This window comes from Halictus rubicundus, chromosome 11 (assembly GCF_050948215.1).
Source record: "Halictus rubicundus isolate RS-2024b chromosome 11, iyHalRubi1_principal, whole genome shotgun sequence".
NCBI classification, from domain to species: Eukaryota; Metazoa; Arthropoda; class Insecta; order Hymenoptera; family Halictidae; genus Halictus; species Halictus rubicundus.
Genome location: NC_135159.1, coordinates 13,994,501 through 14,021,424, shown reverse-complemented (window position 1 = coordinate 14,021,424; position 26,924 = coordinate 13,994,501). Strand labels below are relative to the sequence as shown.

Sequence of the window (26,924 nt, the reverse complement as noted above, 5' to 3'; positions counted from 1 at the left end):
CTACAGAAGTACACCTCCCGCAGAAAATGGAAAAATGTGGTGGCAAAGCGAGAACGCGTTCCAAAAAATAAACCCAGCAGATTTTTCATGGAAAACCGCGATTCGGCGTGTCACGCACAGTTCGAATGCTCAAGTAGAACAGCCGGTGCATCGAAAAGGGCGATTCGGAGTGTCATTCGCAGCGGTCAAGTGGGACAGGCAGGTATGGTTGGTCGCCGAAAGGATTGAAATACTTTCGAGTGCGCGAAAGAGGTGACGCAGGGCACGATTAACCACGAGAACTCGCCTCCGTTAATGCGACGGTTCCCTTTAATTGGTGATCGTGACCTATGGCTGACAGGTAATCGCGCGCGCTCGAATAAATTCGGCCCCCGGCCTCTCTCGTCCGTAATGAAAAGGCTAAATATAAGCTGGCTCCGGCGCGATAATATTGAAAATTTCGATTCATTAGCGGCGGCCGACACACGCGGTCGCGTATCGCCTGACGGGCAACTGATGAAGAGAAAATAATGAGTCCGGGCCCCTGCTGCAACTACGTTCGCTTACCTGCTCGATCCGCCATTAAATTCGATACATTGCACGCGCGGCCTGTATCCGATACAGCTTACGGGGCTCTCTGAATACGCGCGGCTTCTAATTATCGTCGAAGTTCAGAGTTCGCCCACGCGAAGAAAGTGTTTTGTACCCCCGGACCCGGAGATTCCGAATTTTTGCTGCCAGAATTATCAACGGAAAAATCTGATAAAATTCCCTACGATACACCTGTGCAGTGGCCGTGAACCAGATTATTTTCAGAATTTTTTGATCGACCACGTGGAAATAGTTAATCAAAATCCATCGACGCGAAGAGAGTAAAATGTTTCCTGCTTCGGGTCGGAGTCTCCGATTTTTTGCAACTTGGATTTCCAACCGAAAAATCTGAAAAAATTCCCCAGCATGTACCTATAGAACAAGCATATATCAGAATTTTTTCAGAAGTTTTGCATCAACAAACTGGGAGTAATTGACTAAAATTCGAAAATCAATATTTTCACTGTAACTACCCTCCTGGACGATGTAGGCAGTTGAAACTTGGCTCAAAACGTTCTCGCGTGTGTCTATTACATAGCCCATGATTTATATAATTTAGTTGAAGACTCAGTTTTTAATGAAAAAATTTATAAGGTGGGTCATCAGCCACCTAGAGGCAAATTTTTTGTCGTACAGGTGTCCCTGTTGCTTTCCCAGTTGAATTAGCGGTAATCTCGACGTGTATTAGTAATTTTAGTGTAGTAAGCAGTAATAATCCGAATGGCAAAAAATATTTGCAATTCGTCCCAGCAAGGCATAGTTCGTAACTAGCGTGACCTGGTCGAAATTTCGCAATCAGGGAAGAAAATTCTGATGTCTGGGCGGAACAACGTTTGCCGAATAATTGCGATGCTTCGAATCCTGGTCGCAGAGCTCGTTTGCCGGCGAAACGTCGCCGAATCCAATTTACCGTATTTTTGCGCGTGCTACAATGGATTTGTTCATTGTGCGCCGGGGAAAAAATGTTCTGCACCAGTGGAGAGCTGTCACAGTTTCACACACCGTGCGTTTAGCTGCGAATGTTTTTCTATTCCGGATCGCGGCCGGTCTTGTGCCGGCGTTTTCATTATTTCTTCCCTCGGCGCGCGCTCGCGCATCCGTCATATTCTCGGGCCGAAATATTTGAAAATTATAATTCTATGAAAAATGCAAATTGCAATTCCCCCGCATATTAATGTCCGGGGCGATATTTGTAATTTCACGGGAAAAAGTTCCATTGCGGACACGCGCGCGTTTCGCGTCACCGGGGACGCCCCCGCCGTTCATTTCGCATTCCGTTTCATTGAGACACCGGGACCAAAACCGGGGCTTTTCGATAAACGCGACACATGACGTGCCGCGACATTTCGCCCCGCGGATAAAAATATCCCGGCAATCTATTCCGGCCGGCAAACAACTCGAATGAATCGATTTTGCCCGGCGTTTTTGCGCCCCGAGCAGCCCTAATGCACGGGATCAATGATCAAAAATTGAAACGCGTTAGGAGAGACGGATTCGACGAACGGGGATAGGCTCAGTTTGACGGTTTGTGTAAAAATATTCTGTTACATTCGATGACGGGTTGATCCTCGACTCGGCCTCAGCTTGATTCAGGTTGGCTGCCAATCATGAAAAAATTATTATACACCGTTTAATATAGACACTTTCAAGTAACACCCTTGTTTAACACTAGGTTTACGGAGCACTAAGAATGACTAGTTTACATTTCCTTATAAAAATAACATGAATATATCTACCAAAATCTGTAGACATTTTTTAAGTAATATATCCCTAGAGAAATCAATTTGTTAAATAATTCCTCATGGATCCATGTTTGCAATCTCAATATTCGTGAGTTGAAAATATTACAATCAGTGTTAAAAATAGTGTTAAAAAAGGGGTCCATTAGTTTTCTCAAAAAAAATTTCTAAACTCTCTTTCTTAACTAGACACGAGACCTCTTAAGTGCAAAATCTTATTAGGTTCCTGCAGACTTGGATTACCGAAAAAATTTGTGTAAGTTCTCAAAATACTACTTGATAAATGTGCCAAGTTTCGAATCGACAGACTTGATACTTTCCCTTAAAGAAATTCGTAAAGATTGCCTTGCAATCGGAGCGTCAATCTTTGGAGATCCCCGAAGTTCCGAGGACGAAACGTGTTCGATAAAGGGTGGGGGTGAGGGGAGGGGGTTGATAAGGCAGGCTGATAAGGGCGAGGGGATGAAACAGCAGTGCGTCGAACGGAACAGAACCGCGGAAGATTGGAACGAGCTCGGTGTACAGGTTGGTGCGTCGGGATCGCTGGAAATAGCCTAGCTAACACGGGTTAATCGGATCTCATCCCGTTTGCGATTGGATTAAAGTAACTCGCTTAAGACCAGGTCGGTCTAACCTCGGCATTGATCCTGTCGCTTAACTCGGTTGCCTTCCACGACGTCGAATTCTCGTCCGGTCAACCGAATAACCTCGTCAACCGAGACGCGTCCCTCGAACGTTTAATGACGATTTAGAAATCCATCCGCGATCATGCAATTATTAAATTCCTAGTGCTCCCCGCGGTTGCACGACAACCTGGTAAGTCGGACTCGAAATAGACCTGCACCCTAATTTAGCGACGGAGATAACTTTAGCTAAGGGATCAGACGTTGGGGGATGTACTGGGATTCAACTGAATTTTTGCAAATATTTTCAGTTTAATTGATATTAGTTTCAAGTCATGGACAGTTGGTTTTTTGGGATTTCACCAGGGGTGTGCTGAAACGAGCAATATTTTGTTATTGCGTCGGTGCAGACAATCGGATCTGCATTTCGGGGAGTGTAATAAACGCGGGACGAAACGAAACTGGCGTAAGTCGGAATCGAATTCCTGGCGGCTTGGTCCCCTAACCTGGAAAACGTGTGGTCCCTCGGCACGGGAGCAACAGACTCGGTGTATCATAAATCTCGGCGATTCCGTGGAAGCAGGGGCGTAACAAAAGCGGGTCAAAAGGAACGTTTCTCTCTGTCGAATCGAAATTAGGCCGGGACCTATTTTCGGGTTCCCGAACCAGCCCTGGGGGGCTCTACGAAGCCGGAATAAAAGAATCGCCGTCTGTGTTCAGCGGCGTATAATCGATCTCGGGGCGCAAGGCCGATTAATAAATTGCTTCCGTTCAATTATAGACCGTGATAAATCGATCCGTCTACAGGTAGTCGGACCCGGCTCGTCACTGAGGAAATTGAGCAACACTCGCGCATGCATAAACACACGACGTTTGTGTGTGTGTGTGTGTGTGTGTGTGTGTGGCGCGCGCGCATCTCTTCTAGTGCAACGTGTGAGCATGCACAGCAAGTTGGACGACAGAAAATTGAAAAGTTAGCCCGAACCGGGATTGATCCGCCGACACGATGTCGCTTGTATTGCGGCTAGCCTGTTTCTGGACCGCGGCAAACTCCAGTAAATTCGGTGGACAAAGGATCACCAGAGTCCTCTTCCTGAGTGATACCAAGATCATTTTGCCTCACAAAGTCGATACAAGTATCATCGTTTTAACATAGAACGGTCTGCTCAACCTGGGATATAATGGGTTGTCACTGTCAAATTGTAGTCTGGTACATTTAGGATTTGCTAGGTTACTCTGAGCCTCTCAGAGCAACTATCAGTTGACCGAGGACTCAATCTACTCCTGACAGGTCTGCCCTAGGCTTATCAATAGGTCTATTCATTAGTAGACTACGCAGCAATAGTCTACCTAGCTGTATGCTATTAGTTCAAGGGGGAGCTAACTTCAGGAAATTAATCTAACCCTAAATCCTACAATTTTCAACGGAACTTTATAAAAAAATTTGTGCTATTACTTCAAACATATGTAAATAAATATGCAAAATTTCGGCATCCTGGATCCAATCGTTCTCCCGAAATAAATTCTTAAATGTAGCCCCCTAGCAATAGTGCTTTCTCTTCCGAGCGGGAGAATTCGATTTTTTGCTGCTAAGATTTTCAATGGAAAAATCTTAAAAAATTCTCTGGTATGGTCCTATATAGTAGGCATATATCAGAATTTTTTCAGAAATTTTTGACGAACAGAATGGGTTTAATGGACCAAAATTGGAAAATCAGTATTTTCGGGGTAACTACCTGGCTGGTCGATGTGGGCAATCGAAACTTGGCTTAAAATGTTCGTCTGTTCCATTTCGAACGTCCGACTTCTATTTCCCCGAGTCCGCTTACCAGCAAGTGATTATAGTGTTCAATTCGTTGCACCTAATGTATTCGCCGGCAGGAGACATCGAAAATAGGCACGCGGACAGGGATTTGACAGAGGATTCCAATCTAAGTAGCACGGGCAAAGAAGCCCGGTCGAGGAGAGGTGAAAAGGAAGCAAAAGTCGGGATGAAAAAGTTTCGTTGAAAGTTCCGCGGATAGATCGGCGGCGAAACCGGGCCGGGCGAAAGAGAGAAAGTGAAAAACGCAACGAATAAGACACGACGCGAAAGAGCTTTCCCCCCGGGGAAAAGGGAAAATGCTGTCTCACAGTTGGCCAATGGGAATCGAAGCCACAGAAAAGCCCTTGGTGAAAACTCTCCCGGGCTGACCTTACCGCCTTTCCCTCCAATTTCCTCGTTCTTTCTCTTTTTATTCCCGCCTCCACTTCGCGTGCCTCCGGCCGCACTCCATCATCCGTCAAAAAAAGGAAAAAAGAAAAAAAAAGGAGTCATGGGAAGTCGAAAAGCCGATCATGCACTACTCCCCGGATCACGGTTCTGTCCCCTTTCGACGTCGACACTTCCCTTTAGACTGCTTTTCACCCCGGCTTCCAGGAGATACCCTAACAATTCATCGCCGACAATTGTTTTCTTATCAAGGTACCGAAAACTCAGCCCTTCGTTTTGATCCCACCCATCGTTTTATACGAGGTTCGATAATATTGTCGTCGTTAGACCTTTATCACTTTTATTAACATAATCGTGACATTTCTCCGATTAAAACGAGTCCAAACACGGCATAGTTAGCAGCATGTTTGCTCGAGTAAATCGCGTTTCGATAGAACCTGTATTACCTGACCCGAGAGTTCGGATAATGGACGGTCTACTACATCCTGGATTTAAACAGCTATCTGTGATCCGAATGGGGTCGTGTTTGGACTCGTTTCAATCGGAGAAGTGCCACGAATATGATACTGACAATTTCGGAGAAGAAAAGAAAAATTCAAAAACTATTTTTTACAAAACACTCAAAAACAGAAAAGGTCGATCATCGGATCAAATAATATAAATTAATTGGTGGCAACACCCACGGTTCATCAATTGCAACTTTAATTGAAGTGTGAATTGTTTATCCACCACACACAACCCTCTAAATTGTCATTAATGCTACGAATCGCGTAATCTTTTATGGGTTCGTCGGTATAAATTATGCGCAGATATTTAGCCTGTTAAAATGATTTTCCGCGGCGCCGGAAGCAAGTTCCGGGGGTTAAGCTCTGATATCCCGGGTTCCCGAGGGACACATGGGTGGCTCCATTGGTTCGATTAATTAATTAGCACCCATTATCGAGTTTCGAGACCGAGTCGAGTCGCGTGGAACGGACGCGAGTGTGTTTTCCGCAACCCCCGAGGAACCAGACAAGAGAGAGCGCGACAGAGTGTGGCCGGAAACGAGGGGGAGGGGGCGCAGGGAACACATAATTTAATTCCTCGAGTGTCATCTCTCGGAACAGGCTCTTTCCGTTTTCTCCCCCCACCCCTCCCACTTCCTGCGCCGTATTCTTCTAGGTCCTGGATCCTGGGGCACGGGTAAACAATAAACTGGCCGCGTACCATTAAGTTTTTCACTTCATCGGATCGGCCACGATCATTGGAAAAGTTTTCAACCCCTTCCGATAAGCAAATGCACTGTTAACGTGCGCCAAGTTATTACACATCAGTAGAACAAATGTAGGTAACGTGCTGATGCAGAATAAAAAATGTTATTTGCAAGATACGTGAGCTACATAAACCTTTTTTTTTTTTTTTAACAATGCATTAGCACAGCCAGCTTTCAATTTGAATCCAACTGGAACTCGCCGTTCGTTGTTATTATTTGCAACGTTTCGGTCGTTTAAACATTATTCGTAAAAGGATATTTAGAACGATCCGGAAGATTCTACCGGTTGCAAATTTTTCGAATTCACCGGGTATCGCCGGCGGTGACCGCAGTTGCAGAAACATTTTGTAAAATAAACATCGAACGATCCCCCGGCGGACGCTTTGTTATAAGCAGCTTCGTTCGCCGGGAACCATAATGCGGGGATCGAGTTTTGTACGCATGGGAACAGCCGTGTGCGGCACGGTATTGTAGACTCGTGGAAACACGAGCTTTAACTGGAACTGAGGTAATCCTCTTAGCCTTTGGGCTGTTTATTAATTTTTAGGTAAAATTTGATCCGTGATGGGACATGGAAAATGAAAACCGGCGCTGGATCGCCAGACCGGGGAGAGAACGATCTATGGTCTCTCGGGGGGGTTTACTCATACCTCGATGTCTCAATCAATTAAATTTTTCTATTTCGAATCCCTCGCTGTGGCGAAATATTTTTTCGCAAATGCGCCTCCCCGGATTTCCCAAATGAATAAAAATATATCCAAAGCTGGACGAGAAGAACGTTCGATCCTGTGCGAGAGTGTTTCAGCAAGTGTGAATATGTTTGAGCAAGTGTGGATAGGTTTGAGCAAGTGTGAATAGGTTTGAGCAAGTGTGAATAGGTTTGACGATGTTTGAGGTTTGACGATGTTTGAGGTTTGACAATGTTTGAGGCAAAATTTTTCCACTCTCATGTGACTGTTGCTCGAAACATTTTTCCACGAAACTACCCCCCCGCATTTCGAAGCAAATCGAAAGTTGTGCGAAGACGGATGACAATGGGCGTTCGACCGGCGATGTCGTGGGGGGGGGGGGGGTGCACGCACCTCAGCATTCTTCACTTAGCCTCATAAACCATGAATGAACGAACCTATAAGTCGTAAACAATGGTTACCGCCCGGTGCATAAGCCGCGTCAAATTATCAAGATATATTTTCCTAAGGTTCTGCCAGCTCTCTCCTTGGCTGGTTGTGGTGGTGGTGGCGAAGAAGTGGGGTGAGTTGGGGGTGCCACGGGGGTTGAGAAACTCCACGCAGACACTCCTCGGCCCCATTGCACCCTGGGGTCTGTATTAATGATATAATATTTCTTTGATTCACCGGAGCTTCTACGTTAACAACCCCGTCGCCTCTCCAACCCCCCATCCACCCCCTCTTTGGTAGCGTTTCTCGTTTAAACGGACTTGCAGACAAAAAAACGAGTGAGAGGGAGCGAGAGAAGGAGTGGGAGGGAGAGAGAGAGAAAATTGAAGGAGAACGAAGGGGGGACAGGGTGGACGAGTTCAAACGTAGTTCCAGGAAACCCGTTTCGCATCCCTTATAGCTCGGATAAATTACATTCATGCTCCCCAGTCCACCGACTACCCCCACCCTCTCGTCACCCCGTCATCCTCGAGCAAACAACCCCCGGTCCTCGTTCGGATCGTCGACTGGAAGACGAGATCTTGAGAGTTTATTTAAATCAGAAATAACTCCTCCTTACCCCCGCCATTAATTCACCGGTCTCGCTCCGAGAGACGCCACCGGACGCTTACGTTTTCCATCAATCGTGAAAATGCAGGGCCGCCGGATTATTACTAGCATCCGCGGCCCACAAACCAACGCGGTTCCGCGATGCTGTTTATCCAGACGACAACGTTTGCTTCCTCGAGAGCGTTCCAGATTTTTGGTCACCCTCCCAAGGATCGGGACTCAACATTTTTTTCTATTTATCTATTCCATCGCATACACCTTCAGAAAGAAAGTATTACACGGAAATGTTTCGAATTAGGAAAGTTACGATTAAGAATCCAGGACCAGTCTTGCCAACTTGACTCCCGAGCTGCGAATGTGGCGCCGGTAATCTTGATTGTTGTTTAAATTGAAAAATAAATTGAGGATCCGGTCGGAGATCTCGATTTTCGATTAATTTCACAAACACGTAAATAATTACAGCCCATCGAGAGTCGGAGAGTCTCTCCAACGAGTTTCGTTTAATGTAATCCCGAAGTCAAAGCGCAAGATCGTCGGCGGGATCTTCCTCGAGACTCGGAAAATAATTTCAGAAACAAACTGCGAGTCACCGTGCGCCAGGATTAATTAAAAATCGACGCCCGGAGATGATTCGTGTTTTAGTGTGCGTATCTCTTCGGAGAGCAGTAGTTACACGAGCGGAGAAAAATGTTCCGCGGACGAACTTCCGGCAAGTGTACCAAAGAAATATTGCTGCTTTCGAAACGGTTTCCCTGGCGCCTCGGTTGGAAGTCCGCGGAGAATTTCAGTGCGCGTGAATAAATTTTGATCGAGCGTCCAGAAAGGAGCCGCGCGAACAAGGAGGAGAAACACAGAGACGTCCTCGAGGACAGGAGCGGCTTTCCTTCTTGATCCTTTGGGACGAGCTGTCCTGCGAAACTTCCATTGCATTTGTACACGTTGGCCACGCGTCTGCATACACGTGTCTTCTATTTGCTCATCTTCCCATTGTACGGTTCTCGCTGCTACGAAGATCAAACGTTTACTGCCAGGAACGACAACTTTTATTTGAAGCTATTTTTATGGAAAATTTTATCCCAAGCGCCACTTGCACTGCAAATATTTATTTGGAACGGAGCAATTGAGCACGTTTGATCTCGTTGGGAACACTGAATATTGCTTTAATTAAAATCTTACAGTCTTCACATCAAATCTAATAGTCTGGGGCATGTAGAATTAAATTCAGTCGACCGGGGTCCACACGCACGGACTCCACCGGGGTCCACATGCACGGATTCCACCGGGGTTCACACGCACGGATTCTAGAGGGGTCCAAACGCAGGGACTCCACCGGGGTCCACACGCAGGGACTCCTCTACAGCCTTCGATCAGTTGCAGACTTCAAATTAGCACTTCTTTCACATTACTAACCATCCGAAAACATTTTCTAATTAATCTTAGAGACCCCCGTGTCATCTCTGACCATCCTACAAACCACTTTTCCTTTCTCCATGTTATTTTATTGTACGCCCGTGGGGACTTTGATCGATTTTGGTACATTTCCGTTGGAGATGATTGAGATCCATATTAGTGGACGAATGCGCTGCTTAATCATCCGCGAAACGTTCCAGCGGAGGGACAATTGTTCCCCTGGAGTGGACGGTTGCGGGGTTTGAATTGACACACCCCTCCCGCGCGAAGGAAAGTGTAGATGTGTGTGTGTGGGTGGGGTGGCGATCGGCGTGTGGTCGCGTGTAAAAAGCCGTTTCCTCGATCTTAAGGTCCCGTCGCGTCCAGACGGTATTCCCACCCGAATCGTGATCCCGGATTACCACACGTAGTCCCCTTCTACACTTTTGCCCTTGCCCCACCGCAATCTTCTCATCCTGGCAGCGGCGGAGCTACCGCATTCACCTTACGACGGCCATAAAGACGTTATTGGATCGAATTCCCGTGCCACGCCGTAAACAACCCCCACGACCGCAGCCCCCGCGCGTCATCCACCCCCCGTGGGCGGGCACACACGATGTTTACTGACACACAACCGCGCGCCATCGATAACGCGAACTTAATCATTTTTTTTTTTTTTTAGAGACACTTGCCCCGCGTTATTTTTAAACAACAATCTTGGCCCCAACCCCCTTCCCGTGTTCCTCGGGATTTCTGTTAGTTAAAAATTGTTTCGTGCCCCAAACTGGTCTCCACACCACCTTTTCATTCCCTTTTTTTTTTTTAGAGACACTTGCCCCGCGTCATTTTTAAACAACAATCTTGGCTCCAACCCCCTTCCCGTGTTCCTCGGGATTTCAGTTAGTTAAAAATTGTTTCGTGCCTCAAACTGGGCTCCACACCACCTTTTCATATCCCTTTAAATTTTTGTCTATTAAAAATTGTTTAATATCTTCCGGTTATTCCACTGGATTTTGTTGTCTTCTTTTGTAGGTTCGCGGAAAGTTGCGATAAGTATCGTCAATTTTCGGGAATGGGATTGTCGGCGCCAAGGTGCTCTGTAATTTCTGACGTCATAGTTTCCTCGCGGCAATGATTTTTGTCTTACGTGCCGCACCGGGAAAATACGAGACCGAATGCCTATAAATTATTCCTCGGAACACCTTGTACTACCTATACACGTAACCGTATCCACAAAATAATAATCGCCCGAATGCCACCCCCTTGTGGTGATTTACGAGCCCATAAACGCGGCCCGCACCCTTGTAATGGGGTTGGTTACCGCGAGGGATATCCACGCCTCTACGATTATCGTCATGCCACCCATTCTTTCGGTGATTGTACATTCTCAAGATGCACGTCATTGTCTTCGATACTTTCTTGCCCGGGGGGGAACAATATTAATGGGGTCATCGATGCGATTCTTACTCGAGGCGAACGAGGGCGTTCTAATGCAGGTATCCGCAAAGTAGAAATACTATAAAAATTATTTCGGAAGGATTTTTGCCACATTTTGTATATAGAGGGTGGTTGGTAACTGGTGGTACAAGCGGCAAGGGGGTGATTCTACGCGAAAAAAGAAGTCGAAAATATAGAATAAAAATTTTTCGTTTGAGGCTTTGTTTTCGAGAAAATCGAATTTAAAGATCCGTCGGGTTCGGGTGCTTTAGTATGCGCAGGAAGTAGAATTGGTAGGTGATGATCAGACGCAGCAGACAATTCCTATCGAATAGCATGCGTACTTGCTGCATTTTCAAACTCGATTTTCTCGAAAACGAAGCTTCGGATGAAAACATTTTATTCTATATTTTCGACTTCTTTTTTCGCGTAGAATCACCCCCTTTCCGCTTGTACCACCAGTTACCAACCACCCTGTATATCGATGCGATTCTTGTTCAGGCTTTTTCAGAGGACCGTCCCGCGGAGGCTACATATTTCTCAAAATTTTGTGGTAGGGGTGGGACGCGTCTCATTTCGCCTCGTTTCACTGGCGATTCCGGGAGTGAATAGATCATTTTCACGGATGTCGCAGTACGAGTTTAATCGGCAAACAATAGCACGGTCATTCGTCGAATCGCGTACACTCCTCCCCCTCCGTCCCGTGCCGTAAACGCAGCACGCGTGGGGTTGACATAAGGACATCGTATCCTCGGCAGAAATCCGCGCAGAGAATTTCCCTCCATTCGGACGAAAACCCAATTGCGCGGTTCTATGCGTCATTAGCGCTGGAAACGGAGTTAACGCCGTTAAATTCAGGACGGTCGGTCCGGCCGCGACATTATTCCCGCTTCTGTGTGCGTTTTCGCGTTTCACCCCCGCGCACTGCCTACGCTCGAATTTTCCATCCTGCACGGATTTCCGTCTACCTGTGTGTGTGTGTGTGTGTGTGTGTGCGCGCGCTCGTCCGGCCCGGTGTGCGACACTCTGTGCATACGTGCGCGTCCCGCGTTGGTGTTTGTGCGCGCAAGGTGGCGCAACCCGGTCCCTGCAGAATGATGACCCCCCATGGAAATGCGAATGAATGATCGTTCGTCCCGTCAAACTCGATTTCCGCAAACAAACTGCACGTTTTTCGGCGGACGTTCCCGCCCCGGCGAAATTTCGATCCCGAACTAATGAAGCCCCTTCTGATCCGCGTTTTTACGCGACCCGCAGAATAATTTTTCTTCCGAGTGTTCACCGTTTCGACGAACCGACCATTTTCACTGAAACGTTCATTTCGTTACACCGGTTTTCACGCGAAACAGTCACTTTTTTTTTTTAGAGGTTAACGCGATCACCATGACACATCTGTATACGTCTGGTTAATTTTAAACAAATAATTGATAGATACAGTTGCAATTACGGGCGGTGTACACGTTAATTTTCGAGATTCAAAGCAACTCATCTATTATGACGACGCAATTAGAATATGTAGAATTACATTGTGTCGACCGGGGTCCACGCGCACGGATTCCTCCGGGGTCCACACGCACGGATTGCTCCGATGTCTCTTAATCAGTTCTTTCGACCGAATGAAAATTTACGAACGCTTTACGAATCGTTATTCGAACTTGCAACTATGTTTTTAAGAAATGGAAATATGGCGGACGCTTGGCTAGCCTAAACCGGAGCATGATCGTCTATCCGAGTCCCCGCCCACCGTCTGCTTACGTAGTCGCAGGAGTTCCGAGACGTTTAATAGTTCGATGTCGTTATTTCCAGTTGTTCGAAGTTCCAAGGGGTTCGTGAGACTTCTTTGATCGGATTCCGCGATTCCTTTAATAGAAATCGCGCATTTAGGCTGGGGTCTGTCTGCGACTAGTTACATTGAATCCCCTATCCTCTTCAACAACTTCGGGACATAATTAAAGCAAATTCACATTTAAGAAAGTCCCTTCGTAAAAGAATATGTATAAAATAAAATGTGCTCGCCACGTTTCGATAAACCCTGTATTTTACAAGTTCGCGAAAATTTCTGCAGGATCGAAATGCATAAAGATCCGCGGTCCAATAATAATAAAATAATTCCGAGAGGGAGCGTTTTGCAGCGTCGATCTTTTGTCGAAAGTCCGCGGAGAAGCAAATGTTCTTTATTAAATTCCTTAAGTGTTCAACCCCTTCGGGCTCTGTCGTTCTTTGTAAACACGAGCAGCCACCCCCGATATTTTGGAATCTTTTGTCCCAACTCTCCAGCCCCCCCTCTCCACCCTCCGTTCCGTTTCTATTTCTTGTTTCTTCAAAGGGATGGAGTTGGGGGTGGACAGGGATGGGAGAGGGTGGTGGCCAAATAATAAGCTATTGAATCGGTAAATATGAGACGCGAGAAATTGCCCTAGCGCCAGTCACCGCGCGCGACGTTCTACCCTTAAAGCAATATTGATTCGAACTGAAAAAAGAAATATGGCGGGGGAGCACGGCGGTCGGGTGAGGGGGAGGAAGTGGATCAGAGGCACGATGCAGATGCAACGTTGCCTCTACGACCGTCGCCGATTGGAATGGATCGCGGAGAAAAGAGGTACATCGAGGAGAAATTCCGGGATGGGGGTGAGACAGATGTCGCTAGGTGATCGAGTGGTATCGAATTCCCCTTTTCGACTTAGCGAAATTATAATCTACCACTCCGTCTAGATTATCATCCCTCAATCTTTATAATTTTTAAAACTGTCTGCGTTAAAAAATATTTAGCGAGCTACCTCAAATTTTGCTGGCCTGTCATGGGGGATTTTGGGAATTTTTTTTTTTTGGAGATCCAAGTGACGTATCTTTATGAAACTTTGCAGACTTATTTATACATGTTCCAGTTATGACCACGAATTTTTTCGTAAGGGTAGGTTGCGCAGTGTTTTCCAAAAAAATTCCGAAAGTGGACCCTCTCTGGGAAGGGACGTAGAAATCCTTTTTGAAACTCGTCAAGTACTCGATGAATATTTTCGCAGGGAATATCGCGCACAAGATTTGCACATTACGCGTTGAAAATATTGCGAGAGGTCGGCCGAAGGGAGAGTCGGGAACGCAGAAACTCAATTACAGAGATAATTCTGTATTAATATTTGGATTTCGTGATAGCTGGGAAGAAACTCGCCGGGGCACGGCGTCGTTCGGATTTCAAAAAGTGCCTCGACCGTTTCGAAAGTTGAAACGATTTCAGTCACAGCGGTCGGATTTGATTGGATTCCGTTTCAGCAGAAACCGAAACGCAACACGGTCCCGGTTATTCAATTAGACGACGGTCGACAGTTCTGTATTAAAAAGTATCTTTACTGGAAATTGGTGGACGACCACGTTTCCAAAAATTTCATATCCACTTTTCCGCGAATGATATCGGCAAACATTTCCCAGTACGGTGTCTTTTTTTTTTTTGCCATGAGCAGCACGATGCTTGTCAATCTCCGTTTTATTGATATTCAACTAACAGAAACGATCGGCTTTTTGTTTCAGGCGTTTTTGGAACTGGCGGATGAGAATTCTGCAGCAACGATGGTGGGTTACTACGGTACCTGTATCGCTCAGCTCCGTGGCAGAATAGTTTACGTCCAATTCAGCAATCACCGGGAGCTCAAGACGGATCAAACACACGCCAACAATGCGGTGAGTCTTCAAACATCATGCAACCAATACTTGGAATGCGATATTTCCTCGGGGAAACCTTTCCAAACCGAATTCAAACCTCGCAAGAAAGTATGAGCAGATTTTGCAAACTGAGGGTTTGTGCAAACTCGGGGTTTGTGCAAACTGTCGCAGACGAATTCAAACAGGCCTTTCCCCAATTTTCTGTTTGATACTGTTCATCGACTGTACGTGCATAGATAGTCTCGGTTGAGCAACGTCGCAACTGTTAAAAACGTATTGTTTAATCGCGAGAGTACAAACAGGTCCTAACGTGGCTCCATTTGATCAAACATCCACTAACAGCGATGAAATATGTTCGCACACAAGTTCCCACTACCATCACACATGCAAAAGCATAGAATAAAGCACTAGTTTGAGGATGTTTGCTCACGTTTGTGCAAACTTCCGCCCGACAGAAAAATCAGAAAATAATTCTACCCTGGTGAGCGACTGTAAAAAACCAGGCAAACCGAACTCTACTCAACCCAGCTTTGTGCAATTGCTCGAAACTAGTCTCCCAAAAAATTTGTCATCTCAAAAGCGGAAAAAGGCAGCCTCGGTGTCAGCTGGAAACGATCGTGGTGGGATCGGAAATTCCCGGTAAAAGTTTTTCGCTGCCCGGGTAACAGGATACGAGTATTGGAGAGGGAGAGAGAAAGAGAGAGCTGTGAGAGAGAGGACCGAGAGGGGGAGTTTCAGTTCTGCAATTATGCGAGCGCAGCGCCCGAAAAAAAGTAGAGAGGAGCATTCTGTTCGTAACTGAATACCATGTTAACATCAAAGAAAGGGAGCCCTGTCGGACGTGCATTCCTTGAGTTACGTTTCCAGCGATATATTCTTTTTTACGCTTTCGCGTTGAAATTAGTATTAAAACAAAAAGTAGCGGGGTGGGGGTGGGCGAAAAAGGGAGGGGTGTAGGAGTGGGGGCGGCTGGAAGGGAAAATGGCGGGCCGTAGTTCCTTGTAACTAAGGGAGCCGAGGTTTCTACGTCTACTCGGCGCGGCTGAATATATGAAAACCAAGCGGCGCGGTAATTTTCAGTCGCGGCGGCCAAAGAAAGCAGATCCGCCGCGGCTCTTTGGATCCGCGCGTGAATCCCGGAGTTCGCTCTTCCATATTCAGTTATTGCGGAGCAGTTCGCGCAATTACTTTTTAACGAGTGGCTCGCCCGCACCCCTTAATATTTTCATAATTTCGCTCCGCGGGGACCGGCCGCGGTATTTTCTTTCTCTTTTTTTTTTCTCGAAGCACAAAAGCGTCACGAACTTTTACCCCGGCCCGTCCACGCACCGCGCTCCTTGCGTCTGCGAGTCCCAACAAATTCTAAACGATATTTTATAGGCGCACTTTGCCACCCCGATCGCCGCCATATTTTTCTGCCCTCGCAACACCTGTGCTTTAATTTTTTAGCCAAATTTTTCTTCGCAAAATCAATTTCGGGGGATTTTACCACCCTCCCGCTGTGACCGGGTCGTTGTTGACCCGAACTGTTTTTGTTTTATGTTGCTGTAAATGAGACAGGATTTGATCTGCAATTTAAAAAATGTTTGGAAAGATAGTGTGACGTTGCGTATGCAATCGTTGTTCCAATTGCAGGACGTTTCGACAAATTGGAAACAAAATTGATGGGAACATTGTCATGTCAATTTTTCTCTGTAGATCATACGTATTAGTGTGTAAGCCGTATTAGTCCGAAACTATTTGAACGTTGCCAAATTGTCCGAAATAATTGTTTAATTACACACCTTTAAATAATTTTTGCCACACTTGTCTTGAAATTTCATTTTGTACTAAAAAATTGCAGCAACGTACAACGATAAAAATAATTGTACGCTATTCTAGAAACATTGAAGGGTATTCGAGAATTTTTTGGGATAGCTGGAAGCACAAAATCATGAGCAGAAAATTGCATGGACTCGAACGACCCAGTATGCAGATTGAAATTCAGACAATCTTTTTGAACGAAGTGTATTGTTACAGAATTTTGCATTAGCTCGTGCAGGGATTCAGATTGAAAATTTTCGGAAAATATACAAGACAGGGAATTCGCATTGAGAAAAGCTACAGGGGACATGGCGAACCCTTTTAGGTGTACAGGTCAAGTCAATAAACAGTGGGACGTGAGTTCTCCATTATAATTAATGCGTCCATAACTTATGAACAATCCCCGGGGATAGAGAGTCCATCTTCTCCGTGGTCCTGTCTCCGCTGTACACCCCCGCACAGGTGACACTGTCCGTCATATGAGTTGTCTTTGTAGGTGTTTAGGTGTTTAGGTGTCTCCCGCACGTGTCCCTGTGCTTGTCATTTACGCCGCTAGTTGACACGTCTTAGTCGAGGATGCTGCATCTCTGATGCACTATGCGATAGCAATTTTCGTCGAACAAAAAGTCCTTTAACCTCTGATCACCATTTATTAAATTTATATTAATTATAATAAATAAAATTCCATCGCGCTTTATTTTACAATTAGTATATAATTATTATAAATTTCTGATGAATTGTTTACTTTGTGTTAGTTTCAAAAATTTTAACACAGCGAAAATATGGGGTGAGGGCTGATCGGTTCGTTCAATTGTCGGCGCGGCTATTTTTCAACACGTTTGCGGTTCCCACCTTTCTCCGATAGTGGCGATTTGTTAACAAAATTCCGCTCTCGAAAGTCGCTTTAATTCTCTGGTTCAAACGTTCCCGGCGTAAATTGCACTACTGTGCACTCGATTTACGCGCAAGTTCGTCGCGAAACAATTCCACGGGCTACGTGTAAACGTCCTCCTCGTTGACTTCATGTTTCACCTGTTTCACCTGTTTTCCATTCGCTCTACGGTTTTTGTTCCGACGAGCATTTTCACGCTTGACGCAAATATTAACGAAAAATCAGGCATTCGCAAACTGTTTACGCTCGTCGATAGACAACTAGTAGTATGAGCCGGCCATTAGTCAGACAGACACGAACGACGCGTTTGAACATTGTTTAACGGGGTCGAAAATGTTCGACGCATTGATTAATTATTTCATCGTCTTTCTTCATGTTTAAATTATTTTTATATCATTCTTGTTTTATTTGCATTATTTTTAATTTTTAAAATTGTTCCAGATGGTGAAAATTAATTAATGGGTTGTTGGAATTATCGATTTAAACGGCGAGAAAGAAAGGTGGAGTTTGTCGAAGCATCGAGTATCAAAGAGGGGTATTTGAAAATACGGTCTTTGTGCTAGGAGAATTATAGTTAAACGGGTGAGGATTTTAATTGGCGAACGGGCCCGATAATAGTAATCGATAGCGTTCGCGCGGCAGCTTAAAAATGTAACGCAAGCCCCGGGACACGGAGGACAGGGGAATTAGTTCGCGATGAAATACGCCGGGCGATTTCCGCGACGATACCTTCGATATTTATTTGTATTGTTTTTCATCGCGGCGGATCGAAGCGAAAGAAACGGGCGTCGAAACTTTTTATGACAGTTTCTCCTCTCCGCTATAAAGTGCAGAGAAATTACTTATTAATTGCGAAACTTCCCGGGGCCGCGGTTCTCTCGCCGGAACGGTACGGAGAAATACGAGTTTCCGGTATCTCCTTCTTCCTCCATCTTTTTCCTCATCTTTTCTTTCGCCCCGCCCCTCTTTGCCTTCTTTTTTTTTTGTTGTTGCGGAAAAACAATGAAAATAGTTTTAATCCACTTTACGGCGGAAACTCTGCCAACAATGGTTTTGTTTACCTAGGTCGGATAAACCGCGCAAAGTGTTAACTTTCGTAAAAAGGATAGAACTTCCGGAGATAATATCGTTTCCCATTGTGGTCCTCGTGAAAGCCTATACTTTGCTCCACGATGAATTTTGTCTATCGCTTTCCAACGACAAAATATTACTTGGCGACCCTGAGTTAGGTCTAACACGTTCTGGAATCGAAAAAAAAATACGCTACTGCGAAACTTACTGCACTTCGACAAGGTGCTGCTGCAAATCTGCTACTAATTTGGTGCAAATCTGCTACAAATTTGGTGAAAATCTGTTGAACATCTGCTGCAAATCTGCTGCAAACGTCCTCAAACCTAATGGATCACCTTTGGGTACCTGCAATCCTAATATCCTTAACATTCTTCAATTCTAGTAGAAGCTCTCAAACTCAATATTTTTCTCTCTAACGACTTCAAACTTTCTTAAACCTTACAACGTCGTTTGAGAGGAAAATATTGGGTTTGAGAGGATTGCAGGTACCTAAAGTTGATCCATTAGGTTCGAGGACATTTGCAGCAGATTTTCAGCAGATTTGCAGCAGGTTTTCAGCAGGTTTTCAGCAGGTTTTCAGCAGACTTGCGCCAGATTTGCAGCAGAGTGTTTCTCAGGCCGATGAACTCGATCAGAACGAACGCCGTGAAAAACGCGACTTTCCAGTGGATAGTTCAGCGGGAGAATAAATTCGTGGTAAGTCCGACCAGCTGGAAAACACAGTCTGACCATTTGCATGAAAGTTTCGAAAGTCGTGGATGGATCGATCGGAAACGTCGTTATCATTAATAAACGGGTAGGGATCCAGCTCGGTGGAGTCTCGGGTTTCCCGATGGCGCGTTGGTCTCCAGAGGAGACTCGGGAGTTGTCAAACTGCTCTTTCCTGCCGGGTGATCCGGCAACTTCCCGGAAACGGACACCGATTCCGTGGGGAGTCTGAAAGTTTCGCGGTCACGCGAGAGAAAGAGAGGGGGAAAACAATAAATAAAGGACAGAGTGAATGGTCGGACTCCGCGTTCGTTTCACCACGTGACAAAGGAACTTCGATGCACGGAAAAATTTTTAATTTTAATTCCAAGTTATTTTATTTACTGAATTCGCTGCAATAGCAAAGTCTTTATTTTTAGATCCTAAAGTAGTGGATGCTGTTAAGCTCGATGCGGTAAACTTAGCTCTGTGCCAGTTAACTTGGCCGCGCTGTCGGCCAGCGATTTCGGATCACGAACTTCCGCGAACGAAACCCCAGTCCTCAGAATTAAACGCAGTCACGCGTGGATAAACCCCGAAGAATTTCCCAGAAACACTTTTCCCTCCGTCGAATATCGTTCGCGCGGAAATTTCCGCGAACACCGAGCATTTCACCCCACGTAAAGTGCAAGCGGAGAATAAAAGCGGACTCGGCCAAGGGTGCCCACCGTCCTTCGAGATTCCGGGTGATCAGTGGAACGTTCCGAACATTCGGCAGTCCATAATCCTAGCTCGAGAAATACATATCTCGTCCCCTTGCATGGCCCGCTTTAACAATCACGAAAAATTCAGCGACGCTAGTTCGTATTTGTTGTGCCACAACCGGGATTTTCGAGAAACAAATTTGAAAAAATTCTCCAACGTGTATCTCAATACCAGCAGTGTTCCAGATTTTTTTCAGAATTTTTACCATGGGGACAGTGGGGAAATCGACCAAAAACCGATAATCCAATTTTTTCGAATATCTACCCTACCGATCGAGGTAGGGGGTTGGAACTTGGCACAAATAGTCTTTCCTTATTGTATCATCAAATAGCATACCTATGTATTAATTTGGTTCGCGAGAATTTCGAAAATTTATTTTTTGAAGAGAACGATACGGGAACTCCATCCCTTTCTTTATTTTATTCTACCATAGCCAGGAATCGCAACCAAAAAATTTGAAAATATTCTCAAATATACATCTCAGTGGCAGAAATGTTGTAGATTTTTTTCCGAATTTTGCTGCGGGAAACGTGGGGGTAGTGACGTAAAACCGATAATTACATTTTTCCAAATATCCACCCTGCCGATCAAGGTAGGAGGTTGAAACTTTGCGGAAAATAGTCTATTCTTAGTGTATTCCGAAACGGTGTACCGGATATTTAATTTGGTTCGCGAGAATTTCGAAGATTCATTTTTCGAGGGGACTCTCTGCTATTCGTGGGATAGTTTAGCATCCCTTTCTTCGGAATCGATCGATTCTCGGAAGATTTGTTCGTGAGAAGCGGCGGATACAGTTTCTCCCTCGATGCAAGAGCATTTTAACGGGTCGGATAAAGATGGTTTGGTTCGGCAGCGTGAAACCACCCCTAGGAGAGGTCGAATGATTTCTCGCTGAACATCCCGGCTGACAAACGACGCCGAAAAAGCAATCGCCGTGAAAGCTTCGGCGATACTTGCATGCACGTGCGCCGCTCTGCTTTGCGTCTTGCGAGCGTGGCACGTGTTGGGGAATTCTTGAAACACTGGGCGTGCTCTCGACGCCCCGGAGAGGAGAGGAAATCCTGGTGCCATAGCTTCGGGTCTAATGTCAACAATTTCATAGGGGCGTGCATACGGACGCGAGACCGAGCTCGGAGAACCGTGATTGAGCCATCGACACGCTCTCGCTGTTCTCTGTTATCAAAAATTACGTGGAAACCATCGCGGGGCTTTGCCTCGATGGAGATTCGTCTGTGCTCAATCCTGATGGGATTAGGTTTCTTCGTAGTACTCCGTGTCGGTTCTTCGAACGCGAAGTTTCCGCTGGATTATTTTCAAAGTGCTTCCCTCTAAATGCAAGCGTCCGGAACTTTGTAATTTCAATTACATAAACGTACAAATAAGAGCAGTCCCGGGACGATGAACTTCATCCTTGGATTACCATTTATATTCGACGCGCAAGACACACCCGAAATTCCGCGCGGGGCTTCGTGAAGTTAGAATCTGATCAAACTTCGATGAAACGAAGATGGTACAGGGCTTCGGGCTTCGGGAATGTCAGCGAAACGTCCCCGCCCCCTTTTCTCCCCCCACCCCCCGGGGTGTCACGCGGCAAAATTCCGGGCGTTAAAACACCCCCGGTGGCTGATTTCAATCCCTGATTCATGTTTCATTAAGGAACACCACTAATTCAACCGTTAAATCTTCGCCCGGCGAGACTCGAGCGCGTAATCTCCGCAATATCTGCCGCGGTGGCCTCCTCGTTGCATAAACAAAAGGATGCAACAAGGGGATTTCGCGTTCCGGGGGATGAAAAAAATTACTCGGGACAGGTCCGCCGCCACCGGCGTGTGCAGGACACGGTTAATACATCGTCCGCCCCTGGGGGTAATATGTCGGTTAAGTGAAAGGCGGAGCCAGGGCCGGGCTTGTTTAATAAAGACGCCGCGCGACAAAGCGTCCCCGCATTGTATAGTAATTAATTTAGAAGTGAGTTCGCCGCCATGGCTTCGTTATCCTCCTTCGACAGTCTGTTCCTTATCCCCCTGCTCTCATATTTTTCTCGACGCCTTAGAGACTGTTAGACACTTCCCCCACCATTAAATCATTCGACTCCGCCCCCTTTCTATTCATTCGATTGTATTTGACACGTTCTACTGTCATTAAACCTGTGTAAAAAATCGGGTGGGCGGATCTAATACTTTTTCTTGGCTCCTCCCACAATTTCTGGGTGACTCTTCCCTTCAATTTTCATCGGATTCATTGCCGCCTCCCTACAGTTCTAATTGGACACGCCCCTCATATTCTTTGCTTCGCCCATTAACTCTTGGCTTCCCCTCCTAAGTCTTATTGGTCCCATCTAGAAATTTTCATTCTTACGCTCCTCCTGATATTTGTTTGCTCTTCCTATTCAATCCATCGGCTTTCCTCTTTTGAAGACTCCGCCTATATTTGTTTGGCTCTCCTTGTAATTTTTATTTGCTCCTCATATTGCTCAATCTATTTCTTGTTACCGAACCTTGTTTCTCCGCCCAGTAATTCTATTGACTCCGCCCACTAATTCTATTGACTCCGCCCACTAGTTGTATTGACTCCGCCCACTAGTTGTATTGACTCCGCCCACACTCACAAGCTCCGCCCATTTTTGGCCCTTCGAGTCATTTCCGGGGCTCCACTCGGATATTTCATGGCTTCTTGGTAGACCTACAATTTTGCGTAATGGTTTCAGCAAGATATGAGCACAATGGGGTCAGGATCGACCCAGCCATTATTCCGCAAGGGGCGAGGTTTACCTTTTGGCTCTTACTTCTTTCCTGTCGCGCATTTTCCTTTCTTCTGGAGCAGTTCTGGTCGCGCTCATGGTAATTTCCGTCTTGTTGCCATTCTTTCGGCTCCCTCGTTTCTGGGGCGAATTTCGGCGGTCATAAAAAGTTCCGGTGGCAATCTAGAGACCTTGCTCAAGATTAAGAAGCATTTTTACGCGGCTTACCATCGTCCAAAGCCCGGCCGTGTACAGCGTTAGTTGGCAGTTTCGAATAATTTAGGTACTCGCAGAGCCCCCCCGGCTACGAGGCTACAGTCTTTACCCGGCTTACTCCGGCTTTATTTGTATCGCCGAATTGGTCGTTGGCGTTTCAATTCGATTACCTCGCGCCTTTAGCTCCTCGTGAACACGAGTTTTCCTTATCGGATATTTTTATTACGCCCCGGAGGGATTTCTTTTTATTAAAAATCGAATCGCCCGGACTCGCAGATTTTTCTTCAGAAATTTCCTCCCGGTTCCGGCGGGTGTAATCAGGCGATAAGGGCGGACGTGTAATCGTAAATTCTTAAACAGTTCGAAATTTGTTGGACTAGTCTTTTGATTCCCTTTTTCCAGATCGGGGGTGAGAGTAGGAAGTGCGCGGAGTACAGTCGATCAGAAATTTTTATGATTCCCTTCTTCTGGGCGGACGAGAAAGAGAAGTCCGAGGCACGACGTAAGAAACGTGGCGAGAATATACGCGGGGAAATATTAATATTACCCTCCCTTAACCAAGTTTCGCCCTCGCGTTCCTCTCGTTTTATTTCGGTCCGCGAGAACTTTTTTTTCCTCTTTCTCTCCCTCCCCCCCCCCGGAATTCCTTTTCATTACCGGCAATTATTAAGAACGATGACCGCCCTAAGTGAAAAGAAACTTCGGAAACGTAACAGGAATCCATCAGCCGGGCCATTAATGAAATATAAATCTTATCGTAGCGCTTTGTTAAATATTTCTTCCGAGCGACGAGACCCGCCGGCGGAAAAATCCCCGAGGGATACTTAACGGGGTATCCATCCCCGGTGTGCTTACTTTTGCCAATCAAGTTACGCGCGATGTAAAGCGAGACCTCGCCCACGTCGGAGAGCCCCCGATATTTCGATTCCGGAATACGTAAAAAAAGCCCGGGCTGTAAAAATTTTACTCCGACGCGAGCGTTTTGGATTTTTACGACGTTACGGTTCGTTTTCTTTCGTCCGCCGTTCGCGTTCCCCTGCCACGGCCACCATGAGCGCGTTACGTCGCGCTACACCGGATCAAAAATGTATTGACACGCACGATCCTCCGGCAGTAACACGGTCAAAAATGCAAAAAAAAAAAGACGTGATACAATCTACATTTTCGAGAGTTTTCCTGCCACTCGCCTAAGGTGTCTTTTATACCTCCGGCATAGATCTTGAGTTGCCGGATATTAATCCGATAGTGGTTTTTCCGTGGGACCATCAATTTTCGAGATATTCAATTTCGCAGGAAAAATCGAATTTCCCAAATTGTGCTTGGGATTTTTCCGATTCTTTAGACACCCTTGAATGCATGGATCTATATTTTCATGGTATCGTTGACAGTGGAACATTTTTCAACAATTTTTGAGAGTGGACGAGTCACCTGTTCTGGGGTGCCGATATTTTTTGCGTCGACTGGAAAATTTCCACAAAGGAGGGAAAAGATATTCTTTGGCGTGTAGAACGGTGTGTGCCCGCGTCAGATTTTCAAGGGTTTAATGTAAGGCGAGCCACGCAGGAGGAATGACACTTTGTTGATGCACACCCCGTCGGCCCATGGCTAGGGGATTCTTTTTCAGAGGCTGGCCGCACGGTCCTCCGACACCTGTTCCCGGTGTGTACCGGATTTTAGGGGCGGGCCGAGGGGCAGGAAGTGCGCGCCTTTGTACGAGAATATACGGGGAAGCTAATGGTTTTAGCGGGAAGGAAAGTTTTGGTAGCCTTTAGAGGCGGCCGTGGCTGCGCGAAGCCCCATAAAAAGTATCCGTCGGTAAAGCCGTGACATAATTCTACTTTACACCGACGGGCGACTGTTGGTTCAGAACGGCCACCACCTCGGCCACCCCCTCCCCCTCCGGTCCCTTTGCTTCGGGAAACGGGTGATTTTTCAAGAGCGACAGCTTTTTCAAGTTTTTAATCTCAGACGTACCCGGGAAAAATATGTAAAGTTCAAGATAAAGCCGCGGCAAGACTCCGTGTCAAATGGAAACCGTAAAAAGTTCCCCGAGAATTTTTCTTTTAATCACTGGCTAGTAGAAAGCAAATTCATTGTTTTTTTTTTCAGTATAATGCCGCCTCGAAAACATTTTGTTCTCGCGGTCACAAAGACGTGTGAATATTCTCCGAAAAATAGAACGTGAATTTCTTACTTTTCTACATCTATAAATTGTACGAAGAAGCATTGCATTTTTAACACTAGGTTTACGGACCACTGAAAGTGACTATTTTACATTGATTTATAAAAAATAACGAGAATGTGTCCATCTAAATTTTTAGCCATTTCAAAAATAACATACCCAATGAAATAAATTTGTTGAATAATTCCTCGTGAATGCACCTTTACAATCTCAATAATCGTAAATTAAAGATATTAGAACGTGTCATTTTGACGCGTCCCGTGAACCTAGTGTTAATCTGGAAAAATAGTTTGACTGTTCGCCGCTGGACGACTGCGGAATTATTTCTTCCAGGCTAGCGAAGACTGTGAGGTGTCAATGAACCTAACACCGCTGGATGTTGGCTTGGGGGATGAACAATTTTTATTGAATATTGCGTGGCTTGAATTTTCGGGAATAATCGTTGAATTTTCTTTTTGCGAAGAGAAATCGTGTTCCTCTGAGGAGGCAAGTCACGAGAGTCAGTCAAGCGGTGGTAAAACGGGCGCGGATAGTCGTCTGTCGTATAATTTTCGGGAAACCGTCGCCGGAAGGTCTTAAGTACGACCTAAGGAGCGCAAAGAGCACGAACGATGATAAAAGAGCAAGAGGCGCGGAGAAAGGTGGAGAGCGGGAAAGCAATATACGGAGGCGTCGTACAGAAACAATGCAGCGTGCCGTAGATCACCCAAGGCACCCTCCATTAAAAATATTACGCCATCTTGGCCGCGTAACCACTCTCGAACCTACGACGACCTCTCTATCCTCACGACCAACCCCATATCCTTCGCCCCTTTCGGCTGTTCAGAATAACAATATCCCATTGTCAGGTCTGTCTCCGGGGCTGAAATGTCCGACTCGTGACGATCACGAAAATCCGCATCACCCTTATCCATTAAAAAACATAGTTGTTACACAGAACCGTTCGAAATTAGTGAACGCGCACTGAACCGTAGTTTTCATTTTTTTTAACGCTGACATACCTTTCCGAAAAATCTGAAAAAATTTGAGAACAGTAGTTATGACGCCGTGCAGCTACCGTAAAAATTTAGTTACCAACCCGTTTGAATTTTTTGAAAAAATTGCATTGTTTCAAATTTTACATTTTTCCTTCTTGTGGCTAGAATTTTCGATGGAAAAATTTGAAAAAATTCTCGATTGTGTATCTGGAGAGTGGAAAGGTTGTAGATTTTTTTCAGATTTTTTGCACGATGTTTAATAGGGAATCTGGACCAAAGACTGCTAATTCGATTTTTGTCTGTACCTACCCCTATGATTGAGGTAGGGGGTTGAAACTTTGCACGGTACGTTCTTTCTAGACAAGCTATCCACTCATCAGGCTAATTCAGCTGACGGGTATTTGTTACTCTCTCAATGCTGGAAGTCCATGTAGGTGTTTAAACTATCGAATCGTCTAGCTTCCACTTTTTTTTTTTTTTTATTTTTAAACGCGGTCCCTTATCGCGGCAACGGAAAGCAATACTCGGATCGTGGTTCTGCTGGATTTTAATTGGCGCGCGCGATGCATCATCATCGCGTGTCTCGTCCCATTTCGGTTGAACGTGCGAAATCCAAACACGACCCTGCCCCGTTCACCGTTGTCACCCTCTTGCTTCTCATCGTGTTCCATTTTCCGGTCGCGACTCGCCCGTTATCCATTTTACTCATATTTCATTTCACAGCAGCATGCGAAACAGGGAAATGGAGACCGAGGGGCGCGCAGCTGAAAGAAAAATCGAACGTTCCCGTTGCTGCGGGGCGGCTGCAAACGCTTGGCCGTCCCTTCGTTTCACCGGGTGGCTCAAAAGTCTCCTGTTTTCTTTCCCCGAGTTGCACGCGTCGTGACTTCGTTAGAGCGCAGAGCTGGAACCCCTAAAAACGCGTTAGGGTCGTGGTGGGGTATAGCAGTCGCAGCAGGGTCGGATTCTGGAAAGACGATTCGTTTTC

At 45.9% G+C, this 26,924-nt stretch overlaps 1 protein-coding gene across 8 annotated transcripts in view; it reads left to right on the top strand.

Moving 5' to 3' along the window:
• Nucleotides 1-26,924, top strand: part of Heph (polypyrimidine tract-binding protein 1 heph) — a 427,542-nt gene that overhangs the window by 346,521 nt on the left and 54,097 nt on the right. For all 8 annotated transcript variants that reach the window (XM_076796830.1, XM_076796827.1, XM_076796824.1 and 5 more), the window contains one exon: nt 14,472-14,621. In XM_076796830.1, coding sequence (XP_076652945.1) covers nt 14,472-14,621 — 150 coding nt within the window. The remainder of the gene's footprint in view (nt 1-14,471; nt 14,622-26,924) is intronic.